At 46.2% G+C, this 26672-nt stretch overlaps 6 protein-coding genes across 6 annotated transcripts; 3 read left to right on the forward strand and 3 right to left on the reverse strand.

Moving 5' to 3' along the window:
• Nucleotides 1-246: 246 nt before the first annotated feature.
• RPT2 (ATPase of 26S proteasome regulatory subunit 4) lies at nt 247-1823 on the forward strand (the record flags this gene model as incomplete). The annotated part of the gene is made up of 4 exons (XM_066774955.1): nt 247-249; nt 307-372; nt 443-1517; nt 1573-1823. The coding sequence occupies 4 exons, from the start codon at nt 247-249 to the stop codon at nt 1821-1823; spliced, it is 1395 nt and encodes a 464-aa protein (XP_066635074.1).
• A 1530-nt stretch (nt 1824-3353) lies between these two features.
• SLS55_003481 (uncharacterized protein) lies at nt 3354-4511 on the reverse strand (the record flags this gene model as incomplete). Its single annotated transcript, XM_066774956.1, has 4 exons — nt 3354-3897; nt 3960-4129; nt 4196-4306; nt 4362-4511. The coding sequence occupies 4 exons, from the start codon at nt 4509-4511 to the stop codon at nt 3354-3356; spliced, it is 975 nt and encodes a 324-aa protein (XP_066635075.1).
• Nucleotides 4512-5443: 932 nt separating this feature from the next.
• On the reverse strand, nt 5444-6052 carry SLS55_003482 (uncharacterized protein; the record flags this gene model as incomplete). The annotated part of the gene is made up of 1 exon (XM_066774957.1): nt 5444-6052. The coding sequence occupies one exon, from the start codon at nt 6050-6052 to the stop codon at nt 5444-5446; it is 609 nt and encodes a 202-aa protein (XP_066635076.1).
• Nucleotides 6053-6721: 669 nt separating this feature from the next.
• On the forward strand, nt 6722-8116 carry SLS55_003483 (uncharacterized protein; the record flags this gene model as incomplete). Its single annotated transcript, XM_066774958.1, has 1 exon — nt 6722-8116. The coding sequence occupies one exon, from the start codon at nt 6722-6724 to the stop codon at nt 8114-8116; it is 1395 nt and encodes a 464-aa protein (XP_066635077.1).
• Nucleotides 8117-11201: 3085 nt separating this feature from the next.
• SLS55_003484 (uncharacterized protein) lies at nt 11202-13277 on the reverse strand (the record flags this gene model as incomplete). The annotated part of the gene is made up of 2 exons (XM_066774959.1): nt 11202-12699; nt 13273-13277. The coding sequence occupies 2 exons, from the start codon at nt 13275-13277 to the stop codon at nt 11202-11204; spliced, it is 1503 nt and encodes a 500-aa protein (XP_066635078.1).
• Nucleotides 13278-14256: 979 nt separating this feature from the next.
• Nucleotides 14257-15672, forward strand: SLS55_003485 (uncharacterized protein; the record flags this gene model as incomplete). Its single annotated transcript, XM_066774960.1, has 1 exon — nt 14257-15672. One exon carries the CDS (start codon nt 14257-14259, stop codon nt 15670-15672), a length of 1416 nt encoding a protein of 471 aa, XP_066635079.1.
• Between the last annotated feature and the right edge of the window lie 11000 nt (nt 15673-26672).

Here is a 26672-nt window from a genome sequence, read left to right on the forward strand (position 1 = left end):
AATGACGACGGCGGTCGGTGGAAGGCGGCAGAAATCACGTGCTCCGCCTGGGAGGCTCGAGCGCGTCAAGCCGGCCGGCGCTCCAGCTCCAACAGCTCCGACCAGCCATTACAACACCATCGCCCTTCGCCATCTGCAACCCCCAGCACCCTCCGCCATCCGCCCGCCGACCGGTTCCGATCCGCGTCGCCCCCTCCCTTCGCATCTACTTCCCATCACGCGCCCTGTGCACGAGCATCCGCCACCATGGTGAGTCGCCGCTGTGGCCAGCTGAGCTCCAAAGACCGCATGTTGACGTCTATATAGGGTGCAAACCAATCCCAAATGGGCGGCGGACCGCCCGGTGGTGACAAGGACAAGAAGGGTGACAAGGTACGCAGCATCCGCACCTATCTCGCCGTATCGTTGGAGATCCAGACACTGACAGCGACGGCCCATGTAGAAGGATAAGCCCAAGTACGAGCCCCCGCCGCAGCCCACCACCCGCATCGGCCGTAAGAAGAAGAGGAACGCCGGCCCCAACGCCGCTTCCAAGCTCCCGACAGTCTATCCTACCGCCCGCTGCAAGCTCAGGTATCTGCGCATGCAGCGCGTCCACGACCACCTGTTGCTGGAGGAAGAATATGTCGAGAACCAGGAACAGATCCGGAAGGCCAAGGCCCAGGCTCAGAGCAACGCCCCCGCATCAGCCGGTGGTGATGCGGATGCGATGGACAGGAACGCCGATGAGAGGAGTAGAGTGGATGACATGAGAGGTAGCCCGATGGGCGTTGGCAACCTGGAGGAACTTATCGACGACGACCATGCCATCGTCTCATCCGCCACTGGCCCGGAGTACTATGTCTCCATTATGAGTTTCGTCGACAAGGACTTGCTCGAGCCCGGCGCATCCATCCTGCTACACCACAAGTCCGTTTCCGTTGTCGGTGTGCTGACCGACGATACCGATCCCTCCGTCTCCGTCATGAAGCTGGACAAGGCACCTACCGAGTCGTACGCGGATATTGGAGGTTTGGAGTCTCAGATCCAGGAAGTAAGAGAAGCCGTCGAGCTTCCTCTGCTGCATCCGGAGCTGTACGAGGAGATGGGTATCAAGCCGCCGAAGGGTGTTATCCTCTACGGTTCGCCCGGTACCGGCAAGACTCTGCTGGCCAAGGCTGTCGCCAACTCGACGAGCGCAACATTCTTGCGAATTGTCGGTTCCGAACTTATCCAGAAGTACCTTGGCGACGGTCCCAGGCTAGTACGCCAGCTCTTCCAGGTCGCCGCCGAGAACTCCCCATCCATCGTCTTCATCGACGAGATTGACGCCATTGGCACCAAGCGTTATGAGTCGACATCCGGTGGTGAGCGCGAAATTCAGCGCACCATGCTTGAGCTTCTCAACCAGCTCGACGGTTTCGACGACCGTGGCGACGTCAAGGTCGTCATGGCTACCAACAAGATCGACACCCTTGACCCCGCCCTCATCCGTCCTGGTCGTATTGACCGCAAGATTCTTTTCGAAAACCCTGACCGTAAGCAAGGCCATTTAGGATACCCAGTTGTTTAGCTGCTAACAAATACGCACAGAAAACACCAAGAAGAAGATCTTCACCCTCCACACGTCCAAGATGTCCCTCAACGAGGACGTCGACCTCGATGAGTTCATCAACCAGAAGGACGACCTCTCTGGTGCCGATATCAAGGCCATCTGCTCCGAGGCTGGTCTCATGGCGCTGCGCGAGCGTCGCATGCGCGTCCAAATGGCCGACTTCCGCACCGCAAGAGAACGTGTGCTCAAGACCAAGAACGAGGGCGAGCCGGAAGGTCTCTACCTCTAAGCGTCATCTCTTACGGATATTGGGCGAAGGAGGTTCCATGTGCCAGGAGTATGGTCGCAGATTAAAGCTTGATGAAAGATTCGGCGGCATGGGTATGCTTAGATGTATGCACGGGTGATCGATGCTGGATGTATTAATAGGAGCGTAGTTCACGAATGCGGCGCGCTACGATATTGCCGTTGATACCTCCGCCTTGATTGACCATTCTGATTGTCTCCCATGTCTGCATCCTTACGTGACCGTATTTGCTCAATTTGTTGCTGGATCGGTATCGACTTTGCCTTTTTGGCCGCCTTCCTACAGCCCCCTCTCGCAGCCGATGGCTAGCGCGAAGAATAGCAGAACATGGCGTATCTATGCCTTAGCTCATTCTTAGAGAAAAAAAATAATACGTAGGTAGTTAAAGCCATCTTCCGGACGAGAATATCGAATTAGAATTTCTATATACACGTCCGGACGATGGCTTCAACTACCCATGACATGAGCAAAAGACAGATCCACGCTAGCCATCGGCTGCGCGAAGGAGCTGTACTGTTTGCTTGATGATGCGATGTCACAATTTTGTTTGATGATGGGTCTCGGCATCTTGTGGGTCTGATGTTGAAAACCCCAACTTCATCGCTACCTCATCATGCCAATGAAGGGCCCTTTAGAGACCACTGGAATCGAGAAAAGAAAGTGTATTCTCTTCGTCTCTCGTGATCATGTCTCCGCAACAGCCCGCAAAACAATGACTCGCCGTCGCCGTGGAAGAAGTGCTGTGGTTGAGTTGCTTCTCTTGTATCTTTCTTTCCATTTGTACGTGAAAGTGGTTCAAACCTGAGATACGAAGCTTTATGTACACAGCCAAGCCAATGGAGGAGCCACAGCACCTGCCAACTCTGCTCAACAAGTCTTTCAACGAATGGGACAGATGTCACCGATGGTCAGCGACCCGGCACGAGTTCTTAAAAGCGCAACGGCTAGGGCTCAGATGTGCAGCGGGGAGGCCAGACAGTCCCGGAGAGCACAGAGCGAACCAAAGCATGAGCAAATGCTTCAAGGGGGGAATAAAGGTGGTTGCACACAGTTGAACTAATGCTAGTATGTATTCATATTTTTTTCTCTTCTCTGATTTGTACAGAGGTACAGAATCCCAAATGATCCGAACAATACAAGTAAACTAAGCAATATCGACAGACCTGGGTATATCGCTCTCTTCTCCTCATTCTCTCCGTGTTGCAGCAGCCACACTCGGCTTGGACTCAACAGCCAGATGAAGAAAAGTTGGAAATCCCCCCTCAATCCCCCTTTGATGATGATGAGGAGGAATGACGACGAGCGCTCGCTTGCGCAAAAGCACTTTGACCATCATCGGATGCGAACCGACCATCGACCACAATGACGATGAAGATGAAAAGCCGTCCCCAACAAGACTCCCTTTTTTCCCTTCTCTATACAAAAAACAATTACTCCCACACGTCATTACAGATCGTTCATTACAGCGTCCGTGTTCTTTCTACCGCCTTCCAAGAGTCTCGCCCCTAGAGCTTATGAACTGAAGTTGTAGTTCTTGGTGCGATAGTCATCGTACGAGCTCGGCGGGCTCAACGCTGACGGAGCAATGTGGAAAGCCTGGCTGTCACCTTGCGACGGCGAAGGACTGGGACGGTAAGCGGGGTGATCGCCACCGAAGTCATCGCCGCCCCAGTTGAGCGGTTGACCGGGGTGGCGGCCATCGTCAGTGTCACGGCCGTCGACGAGAGGGGTGTAGATGGCAGCGGCGGCCGAGGCACCGCCATAGCTGGTGTTGCCAGCAGTGGGGAGCGGAGGCACAGGCGGAGCATCACCAAAGTCGCTGGGGTCGTGGTGGTCGTAGTGCGACGAGGCTGTCTCGATGTCATGCGTGTTGCTGCTCCATACGCCGTTGTCGTCGTCGGTCTTGGGTGCGGACTGATAGGCGGTCGATCCACCAAAGTAGGAGGTTCCCTCAGCGCCAGGAGTCGTGTTTTCCTCGGCACCGACGAGGACGCCCGTGCGGCGGTAGACCGTGCAGTAGTAGAAGGAAATGACGCAAGTCGTGATGAAGAGAACTCTGGAGAACAGCGCGTTAGCTTGGCGCAACGCAGACTATGAGGGAATAAAGGTTGTACGAACGTGATGACTACACCGAAGCCTACGGTGGCCTTGCTCAAGTTGCACTTGAGTTCGGGGCCGTACGCGAAGGTAGTGCAGTTGCCTTTATCCGTCTTTGCATCTTTGGCGCCTTGGGCGATACCGTCCGAGTTCCAGGTTGCGACGCAGATAAAGGCTGCAAACCATAGGATCTGTAACAGCCCAGGTTAGCTAAATTGTCCCCGACATTATGCGAATGTGCCATGGGGGGCACTTACGGTGTATATGAAGTCGACAGTAGCGAAGGCGTAGGCGTGTGCGAATCGCACTGTCCGGCTCCACATAGGCACAGCGACGAGATATATCAGGGCAGGGACGGTGACGAAACACTGCAAAAATGGGTCAGCAAGACTCTGGCGGGGGCTCAATTAGAGGGGCGCTTACCAGAGCGAAGAAGTAGCGAGTTCTGCCATCGGTTGTGCCGTCCTTGGTGAAGATTGCGATGGTGATGCAGCCGGCGACGAAGATAAGGAGACCCTGGATGGCATGGCAGGCCGTCTTGGCCTTCTGGATTTTGCTTTGCTGGACGCGCATGGTTCTGGTGTGGAGGGTTTGCGGAGAAGCGGGTAGGGAGTGCCTGTTCAGGCTGGGATACGAGGTGTGGGAGGCCGCGGTCTCCCTAAGTTGAGCGGTGGACGGCTGGGAGGAAGGCGGTTGGTGGATTGCGGAAACTCGAGAGAAGCAGCGAGTGAGAAGTGCAGCGAGGGCTGAGGAGAAGAAGTAGTGTTAGGCGTCGGGCCTTGAGTCTGAGCCTCGATCGGTCTGCGTAGGCGCAGCAAGAGGGTTGTTTACCTGAGGCCAAGGCCCGCACATTGCGCGGTCAGGACTCGTGTCGCGCCCTGCTATTTTCGCAGCCGTGGCGCAGTGAGGCTGATCCTTGACCGCCACCCCGGCCCGACACCGTCGGCATCGCCGTGCCGGGTGTGGTCACGCACGCATCGTCGGGGATTTGCGCCTGGAGAAGGGTTCGTGGAAGGGGTGTGGGCAGCACGACGTCACCGCGCTCGCTGGCCGTTGGCCGCCCGTTGAGCGCTTTCCGAGGCTGCGGCTCGGCGGCCTTGGACCTGCAGCAAGCCGGTGCCGCCCCTTCCCGCCCGCCTCAGCTCAGCCCCGTTCTCTTGCGTGGACGCCCTGTCAACAATGCTCCGGCTCCCCGTGCTCTTGCACGAGCGCTTTTGCCTGGAATTAGCTATCTACATCCATTTTACAGCCCTTATGTCCCAGTCCCGCAAGAAGTCCCATGCGCGCCCGCTACGCCAGTGCGCCTTATGATCTCCGGCTATCCCATAGTTTCCGCCTGCCGGGTCTTTCCCCAGCCTCGACCATGTTTCGGGGAGAGACACAGCATTGTGCATCCACTCAGCCCCCTCGTCCCCCCGCAATGCGTGTTCCTATACCCTGCACGTGAACTCCACCGGTTCTTCGATCTCCCGTTGTGCTGTGCATCGTCCCGTCCCGCTCCCCACTTAGTCGCTCTTTCCCTTCTCAATGGCCACTTCAATGTCCTTGGCCAGCGTCTGCAGGTCAGCCTCGTTGGGGTCATACTCGCGGGCCTGGGCGACCCAGTCGCGGGCCTCCTTCGCCCTGCCCATTTCCAGCAGGCAGCGGCCCCTCCTCCACCAGGCCTTCGCATTCTGCACCTTCTTGAGCTCGACGCTGGTTTCGGCATCAACGGCGCCCGAGGCCCAGTCCTGCAGCGACATGTAAGCCTGGGCGCGGTTTGCGTACAGCGCACAAAGCTCCTCGCGGATGAGCCCCGAGGGCTCCCACTGCGGGCGCTGTATCGCCACCTCGATGGCGAGAGTATAAAATTTGGCTGCCTCGGCATATTGACCCTTCTTGAACGACGCGTTGCCCGACTCGCGGAGCTTGGCGATGCCAGCACTGCGCTTGGGGTTGACCGGCATCGGCGGCGGCGGTGTCTGGCCGGGCGTCTCAAGCGTGAGGAATTGCCGGTGCAGTTGGTTGAGCTCCTCGATTTCGCGCTGGACCGCCGGCGGGACGTTGTGCCCCGAAATGGCCTTGGTCTGCGGGTCCATCTGCAGCGGCAGTTGCGTGTATGTTTCCTCCTCCATGGCGATCGTTGGCGGACTGGGGCTCGGTGGCGGTGCGAATTAGAACGGTTGGGGTTGATTAGGCTCGGCCGAGACTGGTTTTTCCTTGACTTGAGCAGAGCCGGCTGCAGGGACGTGCGCGTGGTGTGGTGATGTTCGACGTGAATGGTGTTGAAAGAGGACAGCACGACACGCACAGCTGCATGCAAGGATTCCTACTTGGCGCTCAGCCACAGTGGCTGCTAGCGTGGCGTCGGACCGCCCGATTTCCGGGAGGAATCCCCGCAAAAGTCGTGCCTGGCACGGCCGTTTTACCCGCGAGCTGCACGCGCCCTTCCAGCAACGAGCCGGCCACGAGTTAATGATTCGCTGTGGGTCTATCCCAAACACCCAGCCACCGCACAGGTCTCCTGCGAGCATCTGCACGTCTGCGCCGCCGCGCCCTGCCTGGGTAGCCGCCCAGGGCTCTGCCAACTTGTACACCGCTGCCTGACTTGTGACGAAATGCTTCGCTTGCAAGCGCCGTACAGCTCATGACCTGCCAGCGCGCTCAGCCAACGTCCTACTAGCTCCATTCGCTACCACTTTCGTTCAGCTAACCCCCAAGGCTGCTAACTCCGCTCTCCGACGAGTCTCTCACATCATTGATTCCACATTCGCTACTACCATTCGGACCCCTTACCATCGCTCATGCCGCCATCATTCCCCAAAGGCCATGGCTTCCTCGGCCGCGCCGATTCCAAGAACCCCGCTACGACATGCAAGGGCGTAACCTCCGCCGGCCGGCCCTGCCGCCGCGACATTGCCGCCGCTAAGCCCTCCAAGAGCGGCGTGCTCGCCGTGACGTCTATCAACGAGAATGAGGGCGCCGCCGCCTACTTCTGTTGGCAACACAAAGACCAGGCCGACAAGCTGATCGGAAGCGCGCCTGCCGGGCAGGGCGGTCTCGACACCCACATCGAGGAGACGCACATTGTGCCGCTCCAGCAGCGCAACAGCGTCGATTCGCTTGTCGGCAGGCTGGGCATATTAGACATGAATGGCAACTCTAAGCCGGGCAAGAAGCCCGGACAGGGCATCCAGCGGCCTCCCACCTGGAACAAGGTCAATGGGCCACTGTTGTCGGTGCCGACGTCCGCCATGAACGGCCCCAAGCCCTCGGGTACCTACCGGCTGCCGGTGCAGAAGAGCGAGCCCGGTTTCTGGGCGAGCCTGTGCTGCCTCTGCGTGGGCGGCGATGACGAAGAGTACGAGATCGTGCGCCGCAGGAGGCAGAACGAAGCCGCCGGCCAAAACCGGCCCCCGGAGATGAGCCAGTCGACCTCGCGGCCTCCCCAAGGCGTGGCATCGTCCCCCAGGCCGCCGGCGCCCTCCTCAAACCCTTCGAACCCCACGGAGCGCCTGCTGTCGTTCATCCCTTCGAACGTCTCGCCCCAGGTGGCCTCGCAGCTCATGGCCGAGGCCTCGAAGCCCCTCTCCGCCAAGGACGAGCCCGGCTTCATCTACATCTTCTGGCTGACCGAGACCACGCGCGGCGGCGCGCCCTCGGATCAAGACGCCTCGTCCCTGCTCTCGCCCGGCCGGCCCGGTGCCGGCGGCCGCAACCCCAGCGACATGCTGCGGCAGTACAGCGTCAGCGAGACCAGCCGCGGCAGCCCCGGCGCCCGCGGCGGTGGGAAGAGCGGCAAAAAGGGCGGCGGCAAGTCCCACGTCATGCTCAAGATCGGCCGCGCCAACAACGTGCATCGGCGCATGAAGGAGTGGGAGACGCAGTGCGGCAAGACGCCGTCGCTCGTCCGCTTCTACCCGTACGTCCCGGGGACTTCGCCCAGCGACAACGTCGTCGCGCCCAAGGGCGACGGAACGGATGCGAAGGGCGTGAGGAAGGTGCCTTATGTGCACAAGGTCGAGCGCCTCATCCACATCGAGATCGCCGAGAAGCGCGTCCTCCGCACCTGCGACGTCTGCGGCCGCGAGCACAAGGAATGGTTCGAGGTCGAGGCGTCCAGAGAGGGCATCGAGAATATCGATGAGGTCGTCAAGAGATGGGTAAAGTGGGCGGAAGAGATCGACAACAAGGCGTAAATATGTTGATATCCTTTTCCTTGACTCTATCGGCGTATGATACGGGACTGATATGGGACTGGGGGTGCCAGTCCTTGCATGGCATGATATCGTCCCTTCTCTTTCCTGCTATGGCATGGAGCTGGCGTTTGGATTCTTTTTCCTTTTGGGAGGGTATTTTGACCCGAACCCTTTTTCTGCATGCATCATGGGCATAGACGGCGGATCATGGCGTTGAGAATACTCCGATGTTGATGTACTCAGATATGAGCGAAGCAAATGTGGCATGGCATGCCCGGTGGGCAGCTACGCTTACTTATTGAACGCGAGATTCTTTCACATTCACGCTTGAGCTCTGCCGTCATTGGCCTTGTGATATGCATTTTTAGCCCCCAGACCAGTCACAGTGACAGAATGCTCCCAACGTTACATCTCTCTCGCGAAAGACTCTCCCGTCCCTGCTTGGACCTGGATTAGATCCCAATCTCCCATGCCGCTCAAAGCCCATCAGCCTGTGCTTGAACATGCTTCGTCATAATAGGGGCTTAGTGACGTGTCACCCGTAACCACTTCCAGATCGGGGCAACTTCGAATGAATTGCTGCGCTCGAGTCCCACCGCCGTGACCACCGCTTTTGCCTGGCCAATCACGAGCGCTGTCTCGTGAGACACGACAGAACGATTCCTCTGCAGCTTCCCGATTTTTTGCCTGCTCTGCGGATGGCGGCATCGGCGGGACTGCGCGGTCAGGTCGCACAAACCCCGGGCGTTGATCGACGAATTCACATGTTTGGAGGCTCGATGTAACGCTGAGATTGAGTGACGAGATCTGTGCTATTGTTGCATGGATCGGAGCTTTCGCGTCCGTGATGACAATAATGCGGCGAGATGGGAAGAGTCACGACAGAGCTGCCTTTTTCCGTGGGTCGGAGGTGATCAGTTCTCACCCCTCAGAAAAAAGAGACCGGAGATGCTGAGGCAGAGCAGACAATAACCAAAATTTCAGCTGGCACCACCTGCGGCAAAGACACTCGGCTTCTCTCGTTCTGAGATGCTGACGATCCGCCACTGTGTTCTCTCTTGGTGGTGTTGGACGGGAGAGAAATTCCCATGTCCATGACCGCGCGGGCCAAGCCACTTCCCCCGCTCGGCGGTGGAACATGGCAGGCACGCCGCTCGGAAGGGGACAAATTGGGAGGGCAAGTTCGAACGGAGGATATGCGGCCTCCCGGGAGTTGGGCGATGCAATGCATGCACCAAGCCGCGAGGCTGCAAGGGGTAAGCATGCCAACGGCCTTGGCTGGACAAGAGAGATGAATCTCAGAGCGAAGTTGCTGGAGTAACTATTGGACACGAATAGGAGAGTGGGAGAGATTAAAGAAACCTGGTCGAAAATCCTGTGGTGCTTGCTTTGATACCTTCTTCGGAGACTGGATTCACATACGGTGTAGATCCGCTTTGGTCTCTGTATTTGTAAACGACTATGTCGCTTTTCTTGTAGACCGCAGGTCCATAAGTCCCAGAAATGTCCAGTTTTCCCCAGTTCCTTTTTCACTCCTCCTGAATGTTGAGAGCGAACAGCTCTCTCGTAACTGGCAATTACGGCAAGGAGTAATATAGCAGTCGCATATATAACAGCAACGAGTGATCATCTATCACGTTCTCGACCGCTCTTATTTCTCACTTTTCTTCATCCACGTGGCTGGTAGCACGCCCCCTCCATACCTCGCGCACGTGTCATTCCGTGCCTCGCAGAAGAGGAATGGACTACCACGCAGGAACGTGTGTGGCGTAAGACAAGGCGCAGGGCAACAGCTGCACTGGGAAAGGAATGCGGGCGGGAAGGCGGGGCACAACATGTCTCAGCCGTCAGTCTTTCCTCCAATAAATTTATCGTTCAACCTGCCTTCATTCTTAGGCTGCGATGACGCGCTTTACTTGCGACCGTGGATGTTCCGCGAGGTAGCATGGAAAGGTCGCTCGTGGGATGCCTGAAAAAAGAGAGAGGTGGGCGGGGGGGTTACACTCGAAACGAGAAAGGCTGGCCGCGCATCCCTTAATATCGCCACCTACGAGATTGGAATTGCGTTTCCTTCTCCTCGTACTCTCGCTCACACTACCTACTACGAAGCCTCGAAGATTTGCAGAGCATCGGTTGTGAGGAAAAAAGGAGAATTGAATTTTGTTGTGCTACCTACAGGAACCCCCCGCTGGCGTACTGGATATCTTATCGTTCATGTAATTTTACCTTGTCCGCGTGCCCGTGTCATTGATTTTCCGTCTCTTCCTTATTCCCAGCGCCCTATTCCTGGTCGATTCCGTCCATTTATCTCCAAGGGAGATAGAGAAAAAAAAAAGTCAATTAGAGATTAAAGATTACAGCGTGAAGAATGCCATGAATGCGTGTGGTTTGGGGGAAGAGCCTTAAGGAAACAACAAAAAGGCAAAACTTCTTTTTTTTCTTTCATTTGGCAAAATCCACACAGGAATCTTGTGACGTCCGTGAACGAAACAACTATCTACAGAGAATGTTAATGGAATCCGTCGCGTTTGTCGTAGCAAAAGCCCGGCAGGATCATGCATGAGTAGCATGGGGGAATCGAATATGAAATAGAGGCTTGGAAGCCCCGAGAAGATGAAGAGAAAAGGGTAAAAGGTGCAGGTGATGGTTGTCTGGTGTCTTGGGAAAGGATTTTTTGGTGGGTAGTAAGGTCTTGGTTGGTTTGGGTAACTAAAGGCTGGGTGGTATATAAAGAGGTATACAATCTGTTCTGATGAAGAGAGATGAATTGTGATGGTGGTGCGGGGTGATAGAGAAAAAGAGACAACCAATCGACTCCCAGCCAACCCTTGGTCTATATGCGGAGGGGATCTCAGTTCAAAAAACGCCAACTCCCATAGTAAGGTCAGGGTCGTAACGAAATGTTTCATCCAACGACTTTGCTTGCGCATCCCTCTCTTTGCGTGCTGCTGTTCCTCCAAATCCAACGTGCTTGTCTTGAGTGCGACAAGGGTATCATCCAAAATTCTCTCTTCCAATCGTACCAGCAACGCCACAATCGTCCGCGTACAAGCGTGTCATGTGATTATGGAGTGAGGGGAGGGTTTTAGAAGATAATGCCGGACTCGAGGCCGCCGACGATGCCCAAGGTCTCGTCCACGGTGCGCTCGAGGTTCTCGACTCTTTCTCTGAGCTCCCTGTTCTCGCGCCAGACGTCCATGTTGCCGTTGCTGTCGTTCAGCTTGCCGGCTCCGGTAAGGATGATGGGCATGACGCTGCCGTTCTTGGAGTTGCGCTTCTTCTGCAGAGCGGCGTCGAAAGTGCTCTTGCGCTTGAAGAGCGTAGGCTTCGAAGGCTCGACCGGGCTGGGGGCGGACGTGGGCGCGGTGCTCGGAGTGCTGGCGAGCTCGGGGATTTCGGACTCGCTGCCCAGGCTGGTGGGCCGGCTGCGGAACGCAATGTCGTCGGTGATGGTCTCTCCCTCTGACTCGAAGCCTGAGTCGCGATCGCTCAGGACGCCGCTCGGTTCGCTGGAGATTGTGCTGGACGCGGTGCTCTTACGGTTACACTTGCAGCTGGGGCCCTTCATGGCGCGGAGCGAGGCCATGCGGCTCTCCTCTTCGTCGGCACGTAGCTGGCACTCCCTTTCGAGGGCCTCGCGCAGGACCTTCGTTTCCTTTTCGCGCTGTTCGGATTCGGCCTTGAGGTTGTCCAGCTGCATCTGCAGATGCTGGGCATGCACCTCGGCCTGCTTCTTCTCCTCGATCAGGCCGTCCTCCTCCAGCCTGGTATCTTGCATACACAGCTGCATTGCCTTGTAGGAAGACTGAAACTGCTGCAGCAGGGTGACACTGGCCTTGTGGAGCGCATGGAAAGATGCCGGGTCCTGCGGGTCGGCAGGGCCGTTGGGGAAGAGGGCGCTCTCGATGTCCATCACGGACAACGGATCCTGCGGCATGTTGCGCTTGGGGCCATCAGACTTGCGGGAGAACCATGAGGCGAATATGGAGGTGCCTTGGGGGGCCTGAGGGTTGTTGTTATTATTGTTGTTGTTGTTGCTGTTGTTGGCGAAGCTCTGGGTGCTAGCGCGCTTGACAGACTTCACGGACTTGAGCGAGCCCTGTGTGGCGCGCTTGTTGGACGAGTCCATGGTTTCGTCGTCGGAGTCGAGATCGGAGTCGGAGCCGATGTCTGACTCGCTGTCGTCGTTCTCGTCGGGGTGCCTGTTGAGGTTGAACGGGGCGGAGGAGCCGTTGAACCAGTCTCCTAAAGCAGAGACACGGGGGTGTCTTTGTTCGTCGGGAGGAGAGTTTGGACCGCGGCGGGAGGGGATGAAAGAGGCTTTCGACTTTGTTGGCGAGGGGACAGAGCCGCGGGACTGGTTTTGGAAGGCGGACAGCGAAGAGGTTGCGCGATCAACTAGCGGTCTGCAGCCGTCGATGAATGCGGTGGAGAGAGCCTTGGGGCTCTGGCGAGCGCGGTGGGCGGGACGGCAGTAGTCGTCTTGCAACGAAAAGGCGGCCGGGTCGTAGCTTGTGTCTTGACGGGTCAACAGAGCTTGTTCGGGCGTGTGCAGGCTAACATGGCAGAAGGGGTCGCTTTGGCTGCTCCGGTGCGGGCGAGAAGGGGAGCGCGGAGAGTGGCTCGGCGGGACGTGCGCGGGGGCTCGCAGCGAGCAGAGGGTGGCTTGTGAGCTTGCGGCAGCCGCCGGGCTTTGCAGCATTATTTCAATAGCCGTGTCCGGCAACCGCTCGCCCGCGACGCGTTTCCAAGAATGCGGGGTGGCGGCGCTGGCGGGATCGGACGCTGGGGAACAGGAACGGAAGGCGGACCCTGGGCTGAGCTCCAAGCTGTGGCGGGCCGGTGTTTGAGGTCGGGGGCTTCAGCCCTGCGGATAGCTGCAAACGGGCCGCGATAGCGATAGGGTGGGTATGGCCGGAGGTTAATGCGCCCACGCGACGATGTGCTGCACGACCGGTGATGCTCAAGATCCGGTGGGTCACGAGCGGCGGCGGTGAGAGACGAGAGCGCGAGAGTGATTACGGTTTGAGCGTCTGCCGCGCGCGGGGCTGGTTGTCGTTTTACTGCCGTCTCTCAACCGGTGGCCGGTGGTGGCTGGGAGCTGACGCGCAGCTCGCTGCCACTGCCACACCTGTGAAACAGGTACACCCGTCAACGTCATCTGCGCCACCACGTTGCGAGCACCATCCCTGCCTGTTGTGCCCACTTACGCAGGTACACAGCTGCTAATGGCTGCCCTGTCGCTGCGAGCTCTTCTCCGCCTCTCTCCAGCGCTCGCTGTGACCTCACAGACACACCCAGCTCCAGCTTCATCCCGGAGGCAGAGTTTGCAGCCGTCCGCCCGCCGCCGCCGTTCAAAAAAGCGCCGTGCCAGCTTTTCTCCCCGTGGCTGATGGTGCAGAAGCGTCTTCCACTCTCTTTGGGCCCCGCCGAACTGGGCCATGCAACCAGCGCCGTCCACGACGACTGCAGCGGACGTTGGAGCCGGCATGCAGCAGTCCTCAATCCTCAACCACCGCGCCTGCAGTAGTCGGTGCTGAACCCAACGAATATCCCGCAGCCGCATGCATCCGGCGCGTCTGGCGCTTGATGGCGGCCCAAAGTGAGGGCGCGTTCCACAGCGCTGATCGACATGTGTGCATCTGCCGCGGCTGCGCGTTTCGCATATCGTTGCCGCCCCGGCCAGACCCTTCTAACTCTCATCAGAAATGCTCCAACCCCATCTCCGCCCGCCCACCATCTAGTCTCCTGCCAATCTTACACCCTAGTCGTCTCGTCTCATGTGTGCTCTGGAACCATCCAATCATGACTCTGCAATACTGACAAAGCGCACTCGGGCGGCGTTATCAAAACGCTGCGCCTATCCGCCCTATGACGCACTATTCTCAGCTCAGCGCTCATCTCGTGTTCCCGGAGTCTTCGCTTTCCATCGTTCATTTTCCCTTGGTTTTCTTCGCAAAATTCATCGATCCTTCAATCCTTCAATCGCAGCTTCCGTGCTGCGGGAGCCACCACTTTGCCGTCTCTTTGCTGCCTAGTGCTAGCGACCACGTTGTCATTAGCCGCTTCGGCTGCAAGCGGAAGAGTCACAAAAGATGAATTGCGCGCCGGACGTAGCGCGACAACGCGTCGCGGCCATCATGGAGGGAACGCTGGCCGTGGAATCGCAGACGTCGGCCGCAAAGCGCCTGTACGACGCGCGTGCGGCGAACTACGACGATTCTTGGCACCCGGCGTTCGCGCGCGACTTCGTCGACCAGCTGCCACTCTTCGCCGGAGCCAAGGTGCTCGACCTGGCCTGCGGGACCGGCCTTCTGACCTTTCTCGCCGCTGAGCGCGTGGGGCCGACCGGTTCCGTGACCGGAGTTGACATTAGCGACGGCATGCTAGCAGTGGCGCGCCAGAAGCTGAAGAGCGGCGCGGCCCCCGTCCGCCCGAGCAACAAAGAGGAAGACCTACTGCTTGCTGTCGACGACGACGATTATGACGAAAAACCAACAGAGGACCAGCCCGAGCGCTGGAAGCACGTGCGTCTGTTCGAGCACAGCGTCACCGAGCTGGACTCGTTGGAGGAAGTGGAGAAGGAGAAGGGCACGTATGATTTCATCACTATGGCCTCGGCCCTCGTCCTGCTGCCCGACCCGGAGATAGCAATCCAAGGCTGGATCCCGTACCTCAAACCCGGCGGCATTCTGGCCATTGACGTACCGCATCCTCAGAACCAACTCGCCGGCATTGTGCTCGAGCGTGTCGGCCGCCGCATGAGCGTATCGGTGCCGTACCACCGCACCTGGGTTCTAGATGAACACTCTCTGCCCGACCTGCTAAAAGCCACCGCAGGGATGGAGATAGTCAAGAACACGTTCATCAACCAGGTCGGCTACAAGGAGCGCTACCTACCCTCCGACACCAAGGAGATGGAGCAGCAATTCTCCAACATGATCAGCAGCGAGGCCGGCAAGGGCTTCGGCCGCAACCGTGGACCCAAGTGGGAGGAGGCGCGCCTTGCGTTCTGCGAGGAGTGGCTGTTGGAGGCCGACAGATCCGACGTCCCGCACGGCGTCAAGGAGGTCGACGGCGTGTGGCTTACGCTTGCACGCAAGCCGCCTATCGCCGGATCCTGCCGCTGCGGCGACGTGAGCTACACAGTGGCCAGCCGTGACCCGAAGGAATCGAGCATGTGCCACTGCCGGACTTGCCAAAAGCTCGGTAGCGCGGGCGCCATGGCGTGTATTTGCTTCGACGAAAAGGACGTCACGTGGCTGGAGGATTCGGAGAGGGTGCTGCGGCTGGCCAAATTCTCCCGCACTGCTGTCAGGGCGTTTTGCGAGAAGTGCGGGACCCCAGTGTGGATGCGGTACAGGACCGTTGCGGACGGGCCGTTGGAGAAGGAGTATTGGCTCTTTTTGAGCACCGTGGATGAGGGACTGGCACCGGACTTCAAGATCTTGAGGCATATCTTCCTGGACGAAAAGCCGGCTTGGGAAAAACTACCGGATGATGGTGCAGAGAGGTGGAGGACGCAGTCTGGTGGGGAGAAGTGGGAGGAAGCGTGATTGGCTCCTATGGAAACCCGCAGGATGCTGCGAGGGTCAAGATAAGGCTCATCTCTCCTTTGTGTTACAGATATCCCAGGTCTTTTCCATTTCCTTTCACATGGTCGTGCGGACCTGACCAATCATTTCTTCATTATCATTCGCCTGCCTTATTGAATGATTGCGGTGCAGATGCAGGCGCCACTACCCTGCGCAGTATACGCATGTGGAGCAGCATTGCACGCCAGTCCATAGCGAAAATAGCTTTACGCTCGATTCTCAAGTCACGTTGTTCATGGAGGTCCCTCATGCGCCATCCGAGGTTGTGATGAAATGAAGCCCGGTCGTCTCAGTTCTCTCGGACCCCGAGAGAAAAAGAAGTGCCATACGAGCTTGGCGCCTCTGCGCAACAAAACGCGTATGATTACTCTCAATACCTCAATTGTAAGCATATCCTGAATGTTAGCTTACAACACGATCAGTTGACTAAAGATCCGAAAAAGGTTACTATCACATCAACACCTGCATTGCTAATTATCCTCTTTTACTCTCGCTGTGACCCACCCATCCAGTGGCACGCACCGTTACGCATGGAGCTCGGGTAGATGGAGATTCAAGGCTCCGCAGGCTATCATACGGTGCTTGTTGCAGAGGTAAATGGTAACCGCAAGCCTTGTTGCTGTACCCTCCCAGCGGCACGGACCTCTAAATTCGCGATTATACTTTCCTGACAGCTCAAAACAACGACGTCGAAATTGACTGGCAGGGGTATAAACTCAAATCGAAGGAAGCTATGCTTAGTAGAGCTTATAACAAGAGCGTAGAGGTTGCGGCGCTGGCCGTGTAGAGACTAGATCTTTGGTGTTGATGATATGGAAAGTCTAATGCCGACTCTCAGTGATCGTGGTAGAGGCTCGAGCTTGTGGACCAGACGGTATATATAAGAACACTCGAAAACAATCATTTGCTTTGAAGCGTCCATCTACCGCAGCGTCGCCTTTACGCCTTTCCACGATCTCGACTTACACTCCTTCATCGCCTTTGCTTTATCACCACGCATCCAGCTACTCAGCCATCACCTCACTCTTTCAATCAACACTCTCGACGAGCAACAACAACAACAACAATGCATCCTCCATCATCCTTCCTTTCCCTCCTCCTCGTCATCGCCGCCCTCACCATACCAACAACCACCTGGGCTGCCCCCGCGCCTACTGGCCAACACGCCCCACCACCACCACCACCACCGGACGTCACCGCCCGCGACGTCGTCACAGCTCGCGCCGCCGCCGCAGTGCCAGAAACGACGGTGCCGATACTTAATCACCAGCCGGACATGAGCAAGCGCGTTGCTGCGCCGCTGCCGGAAACGACAGATGGACAGCAGCCGGATGTACAGCGATGATGACGATCTTGGCGCAAGTGTCGATGCTCATGGTGGTTCACCGTTGGAGACGATCTTCCAGGGTAGCCCTTTAGCCCAGGTAATTCGCGATCCTCATACAATTTACTAACAAAATTAGAACAGATTCGGCCCTCCTCTATTAGTACCGTGGCCTAAAGGCCAGCGACTCCCTCTCGCGGGCTTAATACGATAAATTACGCCGTTACTTACCACCAAATTCCCTCTTAATACGAAGACGTGCCTTAGAGCGGCTTAAAAACCTTATAGATATCTACCCGACCTTTATCGACTACTATAAGAATAGCTATATAGCCTTTATAGAGTCGTTTTATAACGATAAGCGCTATAGATACTATTATAAAAAACGGTTCTATTCTAAGATCTACCTTTACCGTCTTCGTCGCTTCTTCGTATATATATCTATTATATTACGATTAATAGGGCAATATTACTACGTAAAGTAAGTAAAGCTTTTAAAGATCTATTTAATACTACGTTAGAATGTTTAAAGTAGTAGATTATTATATAAACTATAATAATAAAGGTTACTTTAATAGCCTACTAATCTCGTCTTATAGCTATTACTAAACGATATATAAGTTACTACTACTAGATACTACTACTATAGTATACTAGTCGCGCTTATACTACTTAATCTACCTCTATAGCTTCGCTATAAGCGTAGTAATATACTTATAACGTCTATTATATCTAGGCCGAAGAAGTATAAGAATCTAAATAGTTATTTATCGCCGCTTATTAAAAAACTACGAGTGCTAGAGTCTATTAAGATTACTATATAAAACGCTTTAGCTACTTTAATAAATATCTTTTTTAAGCTACGAGCTATTCTCTTACTTATAATAAATAACGAGTCTACTATTATAGAGATTATAAGTTTAAAGACTTCTATTAATACTATTTTATTATATAAATACTATAAGATTAAGATAATATAATATATTAATAATAAGTATTACTACTCGCTTAGTAGAAAAGAAGGCCTTTTTTATACTTAAAGAGAGATATTACGAGTAAATATCGCTAATATTATAATTCTTAGCCTAGATACGAAGCGTACTTATAGTAAAAAGTTAATTCTAAAGAAAAGTATATTAGTTTTATATTATTTTAGCGTTTTTATAAGTAAAAATAACCGTATACGCGCGTTATTTCTACTAGATAGATTATATATACTAACTACTAAATAGATATCGAACGAGAATTCTACTTATTAAAACTTTAATCGCTTTACTTTTCGCGAAGCTTTTCTATTAATACTATATATAATATACTTCTTAATCTTACTAAGCTTCTTATAGGCCTCTAAACTAATACTAAAGATAGTTCGAAGAATTAAATAAGTACTAAGAAGAATTTTTAAACGCTTAATAACTATATACTATTATCTAAGAATTAAAAAGAAATATTAGCTACTTATAGAGGCCTATAATTAATTCTTCTTTATTCTCTAGTAAACGTACTACTATAAGATCTTATTAACTACTATAAGTACTTTAAAGTAGCTAAATAGTAGGTCTAGTTAACTACTTAGAGTTCTCTCTATTTTATAGGTTATCTATAAAAGTAATCTTATAACTATCTATTAGTACTATATAAGATCTTTACTCTTTACTCGTAGAGAGACGTATCTTAATACTAGATTATCTAGATTAGAGGCCTCTATAAGTAGTTTATATAGAAGTATAAAAGTATTTACTATAATAATAAAGATAAGCGTCTTCTAATATATACTTTATAAATTTATAGTCTTCTCTACCTCGCTAATACTATAGAAGACTATAGTTTAGTAAGATACTAGTAGTAGTTCTCGTTTAAATATCTTTATAGTCTTACTAAATAACTCGCCCGTAGTAATACTATTATAAAGTAAAGCGGCTATACTAAGTATCTACTATCGATATTTATATATAGCTTCTTTTATAGATATAATTTTATAGTTATATATAGAATCTATTTTTATTTTCTTATTATAAACCTCTTCGCTATTTATAAGTAAATCTTTCTTTAAAGATAACGCTTATTTATTATTATTTATTTATCTTCGTCGTCTCGTTATACTAGAGCGTTTATCTTATTATTTTATACTTCTCTACTCTTAGGCTTATTAAGCGTAATAGCCTAATATTCTACTACGTATAATATTTTAGTAACTATACTAAAAGAAGAAAAAGAGTAATTAGACGCGCTAATTACTTCTTAAAAGTACTAAGAGAAAGAATTAAAGTATAAAGTAATAAAGTAGCGCTACTATACTCGTAGTTAACTAATAAGAAAATAGAAATCGACTCTTATAACCGTTATAAGAGTTAGCGAAAAAACTAATTATTTTTAAAGAATTACGACTCGTACGTATAATACGCTTAAGAACGATATCGATATATAACTATCGCGCGTAAAAGCGAGTTTAGTCTAAAAATAGTTTCTCGTTAAAGACTAGAACTACTTAAATTTACTAGAATAGAAATATCGAACGAGTAGAGATAGCGCGAAAGAATTAGTTATAAAAGCTATTAACTAGCGTTAAGAGATTAATTAGAAGATAGATCTATAAAGAATAAGTAATAACTAATAAAAGTATAATTTAGAAGAGAAGCTTTAAGGCTTACGTTATATAATAGCCGCTTAACTAATTAAATTACGAGAAGAATTAGTACTTATATAGTCTTTATATAAAAGCGATAGAGAATAACGATAATACTAAATTAAAGCGATAAAGTATAGTCGCGCGATAACGGCTATACTTTATAACTACTTAAGAATCGAAATCGTAACTATTACTAGTACGAAGATATAAAGCGTAGCTTTCTTATAAGAAATTAAAATAATAGTAGTATAAGCGATAGCGATTTTATTACTTTTAAACTTTTTTTTAGTATCTAGTACGAAGAAGAACTATACGACCGTAATCTTAAGCTATACTTTAATTTTATAATATTTACTAGAAACGATCTCGAAGAAAGTAGTAGTAAGTTATTTACTAACTAGAGTACTTTTTTTAGAAATAACTCTTCTTTTATTATTTCTACTACTTTCTCTCTAATACTCTTTCTCTTTTATACTAATTTTATAGCTCTAATTAACTTCTTTCGTATCGAATTCTTAGTTTATAGTATAAAGAATATTATATTAACTTCTCTAATAAAGAAAGCTTCTTCTAAGTTTAATAGTATAAAAGTTACTATATTTCTAAAGAAGTACGAGAATATAGCGAACGACTATAAATTAACGAATAAAGAGAAGGTTTTACGTCTTTCTCGCTATTATAATCTACTAATTAAAACTACTTTTAAACGATCTAAGAAGTATCTAAGTCGAGATTAAAACGTGATAAAAAAGCGGCTTAAGCGTAAATATAAAAGTAGTAATAGCTATAACTAAGTTTTTAGAAAGTAGTTCTTAAAGAACTTTATAAAGAAAAACGTTAAAACTCGTATTTTATTTATTTATTTATTTAGTTTAACGTCTCTCTAGAGTCTTAGACTATTAGAGACGAGATCTCTCTAAGAGAATCCGCTTTTATCTATATATCTAAATATATATATATTAAAGAAAGATTCTAGAAGAGTACTAGAAACGATACGCTTAAAAGCCGTTAAAACTCGTAAGACGTATACTAGTTTTTAGAAATATATTACTATTTACTACGCTATCTTAGAAGCTTTAATTAATACTAAATAGCTTACTAAGAAGAATTAAGAAAAGTATTATCTTTAAAAACTATCGCGTTTTCTTATCGAGAAGGTCTCTAAGACTTATAATATTAATTATAACGACTTTAAGACGTTTTAGTACTTAATTATTTATAAAAAGATTTTAGATCTTTTTATTAATTTAAAAACGATCGATAAGATTTATAAAAAGAATAAACGAAAGTCTCTTAATACTTTTAAAATCGCTATTAAGAATAAAACTACTACTCTAGCTAAGAAAAAAAAGTTTATTAAATAGTTAACTACTCTTAGCTTTATCTTAAAGTATCTCTTAGATATAAATATTAATAAGATTAATAAATAGCTTAAGAACTTCGCTATTAGTAATAGTCTTACGTTTACTCTCTAAGCTATTAATAATCTTTTAATTAGGCCGCTCGAGTCTATTCGTATAAACCCTCTATAAAAAGAGCGTCTTATAAAGCTTTACGTATCGAATTATCTCTAGACGTAGTTTAGCGCCTTAACTTCTAACCTCTAGTCTACGCCGTATTAAGAAAACTAAGATAGCTTTCGTATTAACGCGGTAATCTAGTAAAATAACTAGAATAATCTAAATCTTTATTAAAGTAGTTATAGCGAACGATATATTTTCTATAGAGATTATCTCTTTATTAAGAAAGAAAGTCGAAGAAATATCTTCTATACTATTAGTAACTTCTTTTTCTAGAAATCTAAAGAAATAATAAACGCTAAGCGAATCTTTCTCTCTTAGTATAATAAGCTTATCGATCTTAAGATTAAGATAATAAAGTAAAATATTAATATATAAAAGATAGAAAAAGTCTATAAAAGCTCTTATTCTTTAATACTCTAGTCGCGAATATCGTAAGTATCGAGGCCTATCGATATAAGAATATTATTCGTCTAAATAGCGCGCTCTAAATATAATACTATATACGATTACGAGGTTTTAAGAAGCGAGAAAGACGAAGAAGAGAATATATTTAATATAAGTATAGAGCGTAAAGTACCGCGAGGCCTTAAAGAAGATATCTAAAAAGAAAAAGTTATTAAAAATTATTCGGCGAAAATAAAAGAACTTAGACTCGAAATCTTTATAGAAGAAGGTTTAAAGACTATTCTAAAAACGTAAATAAACGCTTTTATCTAAAAAGATACTCTAATATAGAGTTTATTATATTTAGATAAGTAGTCTTAAATTCTACGTTATAATATTTAAAGAGAAAACACGCTCTTTAGATAGATAAGAGCGAAGTCTCTAGAGTTTATAAATACTAAGAAAGAGGTCTTCGAAAACGAGATTAGATCGAAAAAGTCTAAGAGAAAGCTTAACTCTAAACTTATAAAAATACTAGATCTAAACGTTAAGATTACTACGAAGAATTTAAATAAACTCTTATCTCTAGCTATACTAATAAGATTAGAATATAAAATATATCGCGTTCTTAATAAGATATTTAGCGTACGTCTTATTAACTAATAGTTAAATAAAGTCGTGTCTAAGGGCGCGAAATTTAAAAAGTCTAAAGTAGTAGTTACTAGTAGTACTTTTATTAATTATAAAGAAGAAGAACGACTCTTAATAAAAGAAAAAATATTTATAAAGTATTAAAAGATAAAAATAGCGCTTAATTAAAAAATTTATCTACTTAGTCTAGCTAGTATTAAAAAGTTTATACGAGAATCGCGAAAGATTTTATTTAATATTAACTTTAAGATTAATATTCTATCTTAAAAGGTCGCGAAAGATAGTAAGCTAGTAATTACTAAGCTATTTAAGTCGCTTACTAGATTTAGAGTAATTTTAATAGCTAAAGAACTAGTATTCTTTATAAAATATATACTTTACTACGATATCTAAATAGAAGAAGCGAACTTTCTAAAGTATTTCTTTATTATAGATCGTCTATCGCACGACGTTCTAATAGAAGAACTATAGCTCTAGATATTAGAGTTTAGTTTATAGTATTAGACGGATAGAAAGGTTTTATATTAGCTATATATCTTAAACTAAGAGAAGTAGATAATATTTCGTACTAATAAAACTAATAAAGCCTTAGACTATAAAATTACTAACGTTAATTCTTTAAAAGTAATAGCGAAAAAAACTTAAAAGAACTTTTTTACGAAATTAATTACGAAGCTCTTCGAGTAGTCGATTCGCGACTATAAGAAAAATTCGAAACGTCTTCTATTTATAAGTATTATTCTACGATACTATTCGAAGAAGCGAAGAAAGAAAACTTTAAATAAAAAAAGTAAGCAAGATTAATAAATAGAAGAGTAGATAACTACTCTTATAATCGTTATAAAAGTAGAAAGTAAGATTTAAAAGATAATTAAAAGAAGTTTACCCCGCCTCTAATAATAGTAGAAAAAGACTTTATTAAGAATATTACGTATTTTATCTTATTAAGCTATATCTCTTTTAAGTTTAATAATATTATTATTACTAATAAGATATTCTAGTAGTAGATTAAAAACGCTTAGAATTATAATATTTAGATTAATACTCTATATAAGAAGAAGAGAATAAAAGTTTATCTAGTAGATAATTTAAAATTTAATAAAAGTACTTCGGCCTATAACTCTAACTAAAGAAGAGAGGCTATTAAGCGCGAAAGAAAAATCTTAAAAAAACTATCTAATAAATTCTTTAACTATTTAATTATAAAGTAATTCTCTAAGCTCGTAAAAGAATTAAAACTAATTTCGAAGCGTATTAACGAGTTAAATATTAAAAAGTTTCTCTAGCTAAAGAAGAAAAAGCTTTTTATTAAATTACTTTTTAATTAGAAAGAAGTTCTTACGTAGTTCTTTAAGTACTATAAAGTTATTAGAAAAGACGTAATTTCGCCGTAAGTAATTTAAACCGTAGAATATAAGTCTTAGTAAGCTCGAGAAATTCGTATTTCTAGAGTATTAAGAGAAGAAGTAGTATTAATAATTAAAGACTATTTTTAGCGAAAAGTTCTTAAGTACTACTACTTCTTATATTAAAACTCGTATTTTCTAGTTAAGAAGAAGAATAGTAGATACTAGCTAATTAACTTAACTATTAATATTAATAAAGTTATTCTTCGCGATACGTATTCGTCTTTTAGTATTAAAGAATTCTTAGAGAATTTCGCTAAAAAGAAGGTCTTAAGCCTATTTAATTTCTTCTTAAAATACGATTAGATATCGCTCGCGAAGAAATACTAAAATATAATCGCGTTTAATATTTTTATTAGACTAGTATAGTATATAACTATTTTATAAAGAGTAACTAATTTAGTAGCGTAATTTTAATAAGTACTAATACTAATTTTAAAGAAGATAATACTTTATCGCGCGCGAAACTTTTTAGATAATATTATTATAGACGAATTAAGAACTAACTATAATAAAAAAGAAATTAAGTCTAGACTACGTTAATTTATAGTAAAGTATATCTAGAATATTAACGCCGTTTTTAGCGACTTAAAAAGAGTAGAATATACTATATCCGCGAAGAAATTCTTCTTCTACTAAGAAGAATTAGATATTCTAGACTACGTATACGACGGCGATAGGCGATATCTATAAAATTAAAAGATTAAGAAGATCGTAAACTAGCTATTTTATAATTTATAGAAAGAGATTCGATAGTTTCTTAGAATCTATATATACTACTAAGTTTAGATTAAAGACTATAGTAAGATCGCGAGCCCTCTCTTTAAGCTTTTTAAGAAAAACGTTTTCTTTATCTAGTTACTTAAATACGAAGAGGCTATAAATATTTTTAAAGAAAAACTCGCGATAGCTTTAATCTTATCTAGTATTAATTACGATGAAGGTATTAGAAAAATAATTCTTTAAGTAGATACGTCTACTTACGATTAAAAAGCCTATCTATAATAAGTCGAAAGAGATAGTAAAAGAAAATCGATAAGATATAAATTTAAGATATAGTCTAATTTTAAGAAGCGATATAATTTAGTAAAGCTAGAATATAAAGCTTTAGTCTATATTTTTAAACAACTTCGCTATTAGCTTTATAATATTAAATTTACGGTTAAGACCGATTACGTAGTACTAGTTACTTAACTAAATCGTATAGTAATAAATCTTCTAAAAGTACTTATTACTAGATAGCTCGTTTAGATTTAGTTAATAAACTTTAAAGTTCGCTACGTTTTAAGAAATAAGAACGTTATTACGAACGCGTTATTTTAATATCGTATCTCTAAAGAAGAAAAGAATTTTAACGGTATTTATCTTAATAATTAGATTAATATATAGCTTAGCTATACTTAGATCTAAGAAGAGAGCGATAATAGCGAGCGAGAAAATAATAATAACGATAGATAAAAAGAAAATAATAAAGAAGAATAAGAAGAAAACGACGATAGTAGAAATAAAAGTCTTCTTAATAAATTCTACGTCTCTAAGTATTAAATAGCTATAGCGAGATAGTTAACTATTTTCTAGCGTTCTTTTAAAATAACTAAAAAGAAGTATATAGCTTTTAAGAAGAGAGTAATACGCTACGTTATCTAAAGAAGAATACTTTTTAAGAGGCTAATAAAGACTATCTTTATAAGACGAGTAGTTAATTTTAATAACTAGCGAACTAATATTCTTTAGTTATTATACGACGACTACGGCTATAAGAAAAGAGAGGCGACCTACTAAAAGATTACTAATTAATACTATTAGCTAAAAGTCTAGAATAACGTAAAGCGATACGTTACTACGTATAAGAAATACTAATTTCGAGTATTTAATAAAATTAAGAAAGTTTTTTATCTCTTATTTTTTATTAGACTTAAGAAGAAGTAGAGTATTAATATTATAAATATACTAACGCGTAGTAGATTCGGCGCTCTCGTTATAGCCTAAAAAATAGTTAGTAGATAGTTAAAGTTAAGAGTATTAAGAAAGAATAATACTAAGAATATTATATTATTTATTTAGAAAGAGATAGTATATTAATATAACTATTTAAGAACTATTACTATAAATAATAGTTCTAAAAATAAGAAGAAAGTAGAAGCTATACTAAAGCGTCTTAATATTAAGCGCGTAGAAATTTCGAGCTATTATCTAATAGCGAATAAGTAAGTTAAGACGAAATATAAGTTTATTTATAATATACTAGTTAAGCTTACGAACGAAGATAAGAAAAGTTAAATCTTTTATCTTACGGCGGTACTCTAGGCCGAACGAATAATAATACGATTAACTATAAAAATAACGTCGATAGAATTAATATATAGAAAAGATATAGTTCTATCTATCGATATAGAAGTTTATAACTAGAGAACGATAAACTATAAAAGTATTAAAACTATAAAAAATCTTATAGTAGCTAGAGTAAAAGAATTAAACTAAAGATAAAATTCGAAAAAAGTAATACTTCTAAGAATTTAGCGTAAGAAAAAAGTCTAAAAGAAGTACTTCGACGAAACCTATAAAATTCGAAACGAAGATTAATTATTACTATCTAGTACTTTAGTACTATTATATAATACTAAGAATCTAATTAGATTCGATAGAAAATTCGCCTTTAGATAGAGAGACTTATATAAAGTATATAGCGTAAACCCGCGAATCGTAATTTATAAACTTAAGAAATTAGACGAAGCGCTAATTTAAGAAACGATACTTAAGAATAAACTAAAAGAATTTTATTAGCGTAATCTAATTATACGCTATTATAAAATAAAGCGACTATACTAAGTATTTATTATTAATATTTATATATAGCTTCTTTTATAGGTATAATCTTATAGTTATATATAGAATTTACTCTTATTCTCTCGTTATAAATCTCTTCGCTATTTATAAGTAAATCTCTCTTTAAAGATAACGCTTATTTATTATTATTTATTTATTCTCGCCGTCTTATTATACTAGAGCGTCTATTTTATTATTTTATACTTCTCTACTCTTAG

The sequence above is a fragment of the Diplodia seriata genome, assembly GCF_021436955.1.
Source record: "Diplodia seriata strain FDS-637 chromosome Unknown scaffold_3, whole genome shotgun sequence".
NCBI classification, from domain to species: domain Eukaryota; kingdom Fungi; phylum Ascomycota; class Dothideomycetes; order Botryosphaeriales; family Botryosphaeriaceae; genus Diplodia; species Diplodia seriata.